General features: G+C 36.9%; 1 protein-coding gene across 1 annotated transcript in view; it reads right to left on the bottom strand.

The window, feature by feature from the left end:
• Nucleotides 1-544: 544 nt before the first annotated feature.
• Nucleotides 545-8,383, bottom strand: part of hgfac (HGF activator) — a 25,017-nt gene continuing 17,178 nt past the window's right edge. The window contains exons 11-14 of the mRNA XM_087262412.1: nucleotides 6,926-7,065; nucleotides 6,632-6,772; nucleotides 1,569-1,711; nucleotides 545-1,422 (exon numbers count right to left, since the gene is read on the bottom strand). Coding sequence (XP_087118538.1) covers nucleotides 1,207-1,422; nucleotides 1,569-1,711; nucleotides 6,632-6,772; nucleotides 6,926-7,065 — 640 coding nt within the window. The 3' untranslated portion in view covers nucleotides 545-1,206. The remainder of the gene's footprint in view (nucleotides 1,423-1,568; nucleotides 1,712-6,631; nucleotides 6,773-6,925; nucleotides 7,066-8,383) is intronic.

The following is an 8,383-nucleotide window of genomic DNA, read 5'->3' as shown; positions in this document are numbered from 1 at the left end:
TACGTAAATAAATTAATAAATAATTACGGTGGTCCAGTGGGTAGCGCTGTCACCTTACAGTAAGAAGGTTACTGGTTCAAGTCTCGGCTGGGTCAGTTGGTGTTTCTGTGTGGAGTTTGCATGTTCTCCCCGTGTTGGTGTGGGTTTCCTCCAGGTGCTCCGGTTTCCCCCACAGTCCAAACACATGCGCTATAGGGGAATTGGGTATGCTAAAATTGTCCAAAGTGTATGTATGTGTGTTTCCCAGGGCATCGGCTGTGTAAAACAAATGCTGGATCAGTTGGCGGTTCGTTCCACTGTGGCGACCCCAGATTAAGAAAGAGACTAAGATGAAAAGAAAATGAATAAATGAATAATAATTGTTATGTTCCATTAGTTTAACTACCACAGAAATAAAAAGATAAATAAAAGTAAAACATAGGCATATTTTTAAAAGACAATTATCCCCCCTCCCCCCCAAATATGATTACAATTAATTTTATTATAACCGAAATAATATCGAGAGCATTCTTTATAAAATAAAAACACACATTACCATCAGCAATCAATCTAAAATATTTATTCATATGTAAAACATATAAAAAATAAAACACTTTCCATAACAATGTACACGTCACAATATAAATACAACCGCAATCAGAAACAGTACATACAGCTGAACGCAAAACTATGAGCCCTCCTGTGCAATATTTACTCTTTAATAGTTCCCAAATGATGCTGAACAGATTCAGGAATTGTTCACAGTATTTCCTCTAATGTTTGTTCTTCTGGAGAAAGTCTTATTTGTCTTATTCAGTTATTTTAAGGTCAATATTATTCGCCCCTTCAGTAATATTAGTGTTGGATTGTCTCCAGAACAAACCACTGTTATACAATGACTTGCCTAATTACCCTAACTTTACCCTAATTACCCTAGTGAAGCCTTTACATGTCACTTTAAGCTGAACACTAGTGTCTTGAAGAATATCTAGTCTAATATTGTTTACTGTCATCATGGCAAAGAGAAATCAGTTATTAGAGATGAGTTATTAGAGCTATTATGATTAGAAATGTGCTGAAGAAAATGAAACAGAAATTGGGGAAGAAATAAAGAGGAGGGCTGATGATTCAGGCTTCAGCTCCATGTGTGTTATAGTCAGTAACATGCGGTCTGAGCTGAAGGATCTCAGCTAATATATTAATATTCATAATAATAAAGTCTCCTGGTTATGTTTGGCACTGGCGGCCGACGCAGACGCGGATCTTGACTCTGTTCACTGTGGTGGGTTTTCTGATGACGCTGTTGATCCAGTCTGCGTATTTGGGCACGAGTGTGTAAACGCCCGGTTTCCCGGAGCGTCCGCATCCGTCGCCCCAGCTGATGATCCCGTAGAGGTAACTCACACCCTCACACTCACAGGCCAGCGGACCACCAGAGTCACCCTGCAGAACACACACACACACACACACACACACACATTAACAGACCAGCACACAATATGCATTGGCTGAAAAGCAGAGATACAAACACACATACACACACACACATACACACACACACACACACGTTGTTGTTGTGTATTTGTGACCTGACAGGCGTCCACACAGGAGTCGCTGCCGGCGCACATCATCCCGGATCTGACCTCTGACCCGTAAACATCAGCAGACGAGCACTGCTCAAACGGCATGATCTTCACTACACCCTCCATCAGGTTAGAGTACGAGTTCGCCTCTGAACACACAGACAGACAGTTACATTCACACAGTCTGTCCACACATGACAAACAACAGATATAACCGAATCTATTGAATCTCCCAAGTAGACTGAATCTCCTGACCTGTCTGAATCAACTGAATCTCCTGAATTGTTTGAATCAACTGAATCTCCTGAACTGTTTAAACTACTGTAACTGAATCTTCTAAGCAAACTGAATCTCCTAAACTGTCTAAATCAACTGAATCTCCCGCACTGTTTAAATTACTGTAACCAAATCTTTTAAGTAGACTGAATATCCTGAACAGTTTGAATCAACTGAATCTCCTGAACTGTCTGAATCAACTAAATCTCCTGAACTGTTTGAACTACAGTAACCGAATCTCCTAAGTAGACTGAATCTACTGAACTGTTTAAATCATCTGAATCCTGTGAACTGTTTGTACTACTGTAACTGAATCATCTGAGTCAATTAAATCTCCCAAACTGTTTGAATCAACTGAATCTCCTGAACTGTTTGTACTACTGTAACTGAATCTCCAGAGTCACCTGAATCTCCTGAACTGTTTGTACTACTATAACTGAATCTTCTGAGTCAACTGAATCTCCTGAACTGTTTGAATCAACTGAATCTCCTGAACTGTTTAACCTACAATAACCGAATCTCCTAAGTGGACTGAATATCCTGGACTGATTGAATCAGTTTAATTTTCTTAAATGTTATAACTACAGTAACTGAATCGATTGAATCTCCTGAACAGTTTGAATCAACTGAATCTCCTGAACTGTTTGTAATACAGTAACTGTATCTCCTGAGTCAATTGAATTTCCTGAACTATTTGAATCAACTGAATCTCCGGAACTCTTTGAATCAATTGAATTTCCTAATCTGTATGAATCTCCTGAACTGTTTGAACTACAGTTGCTAAATCTCCTAAGTAGACTGAATCTCCTGAACTGTTTGAATCAACTGAATCCTCTGAACTGTTTGTACTACATTAGCTGAATCTCCAGAGTCACCTGAATCTCCTGAACTGTTTGAATCAACTGAATCCTCTTAATTGTTTGTACTACAGTAACTGAATCTCCTGAGTCACCTGAATCTCCTGAACTGTTTGAATTAACTGAATCCTCTGAACTTTTTGTACTACAGTAACTGAATCTCCTGAGTCAATTGAATCTCCAGAACAGTTTGAATCAATTGAATCTTCTGTATTGTTTGTACTACAGTAACTGAATCTTCTGAGTCAACTGAATCTCCTGAACTGTTTGAATCAACTGAATCCTCTTAATTGTTTGTACTACAGTAACTGAATCTCCTGAGTCAATTGAATCTCCTGAACAGTTTGAATCAATTAAATCTTCTGTATTGTTTGTACTACAGTAACTGAATCTCCTGAACTGTTTGAACTATAGTAACTGAATCTCCTGAACTGTTTGAACTACAGTAACTGAATCTCCTGAGGTAACATTGTTGCCTGTGATTATTCTGCTAATTATTTCTCTGTGTATTTAAGTGCCTTTGCTTCTACAATTAATTACCCTTATTTTAAATACCCAGACATTTAAAATAAATAAATAAAAAAGTAAATAACAAAATGTAAATATAGCTGCAAGCAGCAATTAACGGGGGTCAAGCAGTTTAGCAGGGTAAGGTCATATAGCAGTTAGGACGCCTGTAAGTAGTTCATTCGACAACGAAATATACGATTAGAGTGTTAAAGTTTATAGATTAAGCTAACAAATGTTTGATTAAACATTCCAAAAAACTATTTCGGTTTTTTACATATTGGCAAATTTTTAATGAACATTTCGAGTGACCACTTTTATGTCAAAGTGACCAGTATAAGCAGCCCTATGATATAATGTGTAGATCGAGTCATGGCACCTTAGACAAAGACATGACATGTCAAATTGTAAGTTAATCAGATAAATGGTTACTCAGATACAGTGATTTTACAATGTATAGCGCCACCATGTGGCCAATGTCTACAAGTTTTATGCTATGACCTTAGACTGACCTCTTGCATATGTGTAACAAGTTTGGTGAAGATATTTTAATTCCTTCATGAGTTATGGCTATTTTAGCTCTTCTTAATAAAAATGACAAAAGAGCAGTGAATAAGGTATTAGTGATCTCCTACTGCCATCTAGTGGCCACGGTGTAATTTATTTATGTGATTACAGCCATTTAGGTGTGCATAAACATATCCCTTCTATAATTGAGCATGTTCTAACTATATAAAATGAAAAATTTGTATTTTATTAAAATAATTAAAAGTCTACAGAGTAAAAAGTGTGACAAGCTTTGACTAAATTTGATCTTAAATGCATTAACCGTGTTTATGCCATGTCAGTTTGGGATTCAGAATGCATTACATAACATTACATTACATTCTTTGTTATAGAGCAGTAAAATAAACATCAAGTGCTGTTACTGCCATCTAGAAGCCACAGTTGTGATTTTCTTTACACATGTTTTAAAACAAGGTGTTTAATTATAGAACCAGTTTTACCTATTAGAATTATTATGAAGAGGTTAACTGGGACCAAATTAGATGTTTAATGCATAACAGTGTTTACATCAGGTCAAAATGTGATTCAGAATGATCCTAAATGCAATTTCCCTGACTTTAAACTCAAAAAAATGTAAAACAACAAAGGTATGCAAATGTTATGAACAATAAATAAGTGGACTTGTTGTGACATCTAGTGGTTAGAAATGGTAGGTGACAGTTAAAAGTCTGTGTTATAGTGGCTAAAATGATAGAATATTGAAAATGTGTTTTTGAAACCTTTAAACATCCAAGATGGACAAAAAAATAACTTATAAATCATTTCAGTGATAAGTGTGTAAATGAAGCACATTTACTTCATTTTTAAGCCATTTTAGCATGTTTTTAAAATCATTTCCACTATTATAGCGCCACCTATAGCCCAATCTCCACAAGATTTTGCATGTTTATTCACATTGATATGCCACATCTGCTCACCAATTTCTGTGATGTTTTGGGTTTTCCTTATTGGTTTACAGGCATGTAGGTTCGTGTAGACACGCCCCTTTTGTTAATGAGCCTGTTACAGCTATCTAAAATGGAAAGTTCAACTTTTTTTTGATAATTATTGATCTACTCAGTCCAGAGGTTCATACAACACTGGTTTCGTTGCGATTGAGTTAAAAACCAGGGACTAGTTTGCAAAAGTAGGTTTTGTTTATATTGATGGTTTTTTAATGAACAGTTTGAGTAACAGCAGTGGTTTTAGTGTCAAACTGTTCAGTATGAGCAGACCTATCATATGATATGTAGATTGAGGGTTTTTAGTGAAATGGTGTGTAAATGAAGCAAATTTACTTTATTTTTAAGCGATTTAGCATTATTTAAAGACTATTTTTGCTATTATAGCGCCACCTATGGTTTGATCTTCACAAAATTTTGCAAGTTTCTTCAAATTGATATGGCACATGTGCTCACCAATTTCTGTGATGTTTTGAGTTTTCCTCATTGGTTTACAGGCATGTAGGTTCGTGTGGACACGCCTCTTTTGTAAATTAGCCTGTTACAGCTAGCCAAAGTGAAAAGTTCAACTTTTTTTTGATAATTATTGATCTACACAGTCCAGAGATTCTAACAACACTGGTTTCGTCGCGACTGAACTAAAAACCAGGGACTAGTTCGCAAAAGTAGGTTTTTCCTATATTGATGAATATTTAACGAACGGTGTGAGTGAGAGCAGTGGTTTGAGTGTTAAACTGTTTGGTATGAGCAGGCCTATCATATGATATGTATTTTGTGTGGTTGCGCAAAAGGTTGTGTGATACACAACCCATTACACACTAAAAATACGTAAAATCGCCCCCTAGTGGCCGATTTCTTTCAAAATTCTTACAGACCTCAAGGACCGTGAGTCGAACATGCCCAGCGAGTTTCGTTTTGATCACTCATCGTTAACCTTGTTAAATGGCTGCTCAATTTTTATTGGCTAATGGCGGCCATGTTTTTTGAGATATGCCAATGTCCTTATAGTATGTTATGACAACTTGGTCAAAGACACTGCATGCCAAATTTCAAGCTGATTGGAGTAATGGTTGTAAGGTTAGAGTAATTTTTATGTTTTTTTAACTTTATAGCGCCACCGTGTGGCCAAAGTCTACGGGTTTTGCACTGTCACATCAAATTAAGCTTACACATATGTGTACCAAGTTTGGTGATGATATCTCATTCCTTTTAAAAGTTATAGCTACAATTAGCAATTAGCTTCAATTAGCATCGAACATTGTTGTGCACTGTTTCGTGCGAGAAAAAAAATTTCAACTTTTTTTTGATAATTATTGATATTCAGTGTCCAGAGAACATTTCAGAGCTGGTTTGGTTCAGATTGGGCAAAAAACCTAGGACTAGTTCGCAAAAGTAGGTTTTGGACAAATCGCGATGTAGCGGGAAAACGGTCCACCGTAGAGAAAATCTGGGTCACTCCACTTTTGTTCGGGCTGACCCAAGGATTCCAAATATGTAATTTTTTTGAGTCTACGACAAACGATGTACAAATGGCGGCCAAAATATTGGGTTTTGGCGCAATAGCGCCACCTATGGGCCGATTTGGCTGATCTTCGGTGAGAATGTAGTGTACCGGAGTACTACCATCTGACCAAGTTTCAGCTCTCTCGGACTTACGGTTTGGTCTGGGCAATAGTGACTTTGGCAGAATAATAATAATAAAAATCCTTACAAATACAATAGGGTTTCAGCGCTTCGCGCTTGACCCCCTAAATATGTGTTTGATTTAGGTTGTATTCCTTGTTTGTATACATTGTAGTGCTTTAAGTTTAAGAGAAGTGCATCATAAATTAAAATAATCATCATTATTATTACTATTAATAATAAATGCTAATGACAAAAATGCACAATAAAAGGGCAGAAATGAAAAGTGTAGACTGACTCTCGTGCATGTGTCCCCAGCCGGAGATCTTGCAGCAGGAGTGATCCGGGAATGTGGTGTTTTTCGTGGGCAGGCAGATCGGACGGATGAACGGGGTTTTCGGAGCACAGCGGCCGTCCTGCTTCTTCAGCTTCACCAACACTACACAAACACAACATTTACATTACATATAACAGAACCATTTACAGTTTATTACACATGACAGCACTTTCTCTCACACTTTCGTATTTTCTTAAATGCAGGAAATGCAGTTTGTAATGATGTGAATCTTCAGTATTGGTCATCCAGACTCACCGATATCATTTAGGGTGGGCTCGAACTGAGTGTAGTCGGGGTAGAAACTGTAGTTGGCCACAGCAAACGTCCTGGTGTTGGGGCCGGTGTCGTTGAAGGAGTGCTGACCGAGAACAACCCGGATCTGAGACTTGAATGGACTGAAAGAGAGAAATGCTGAGGTTATAAAGCCTTATGGAGTCAGAATGATGGGCTTCATATACCCGAAAGCATACACAGAATTAGAAGATGCCTTTAAATGGCCACTAATGAAAACTAGATGTCACCTGGTGGTCATATTCGGTACTGCATTCAAACATAGTTATAATAAAAGCAATTTTTGTGATATCAAAATTCCTGTTTTTTTCTCTGTTCAAATGCAGATGTCCTTCCCAGAATACACATTTTTAGAGGCTAAATTTGAATTAAATACCACTAATATGCCCAAACAACTCTCGAATTTGATGTCTACTTTACAATTATTGTCGAAAAATATGAAAAAATATGGTTCCTATCACTGAAAGCGTACACAGAAATAGAGGACGCCCTTATATGGTCACCAATAAAAACAAGAGGTCACCTGGTGGTCATGTTTGGTACTGTGCCCAAACTAAATATTACTAAAAGCTAATTGTTTGTGATATCAACTTTAAATTTGGTATATAAGCGTGTCAGTAATTTAAGTTGAACGTTATTTTTAAGTTTATGTTTAAAAAGTGATACAATAGTAAAGCCGTTATCTGTATAACCGCACAGTTAGACTTGCGCAGGAAGCAGTGAGCGGCTGAAACGACCCAGCAGGACGACACCAGTGTTCCCGCACAGAACTCATCTGCGAGGTACAACTTTAAAATTTGATATCTACTATGCAAACATTGTCAAACTAATTAAAAATATGGTTTGTATTCCTCAAAACATAAACAGAACTAGAGGACGCCCTTATATGGTCACTAATGAAAACTGAAAGGTCACCTATTGGTCATGTCTGGTACTGCGCCCAAGCTTAATACTACTGAAAGCTTATTGTTTGAGATATCAACTTTAAATTTGGTATATAATTGTAGAAGATTGTTCATTATTGAAGTTAAACTAATTTTTTATTGTCTATATTTAAAAAGTTGTACGACAGTAAAGGTCTTTTTGGTATAAACACTCATAATAGTGCAGGAAACATAGAGTGGCAGAAACATCCCAGCAGGATGACACCAGTGTTCCCGCACAACTTTAGAAGTTGATATCTACAATACAAACATTGTCAAAAGAATGAAAAGTAGGGTTCGTATTTAACAAAACATATGCAAAAATAGAGGACGCCCTTATATGGTCATTAATGAAAACTGAAGGTCACCTGGTGGTCATGTTTGTTACTGCACCCAAACTAAATAGTACTGAAAACTCATTGTTTGTGATATCAACTTTAAATTTGGTATATATAAGTGTTGCAGATTGTCAGTAATTTAAGTTAACCGTTATTTTTAC

The sequence above is a fragment of the Danio rerio genome, chromosome 7 (genome assembly GCF_052040795.2).
Source record: "Danio rerio strain M-AB ecotype USA chromosome 7, GRCz13ab, whole genome shotgun sequence".
NCBI lineage: Eukaryota > Metazoa > Chordata > Actinopteri > Cypriniformes > Danionidae > Danio > Danio rerio.
This window is presented reverse-complemented; position numbering and strand designations above follow the sequence as displayed.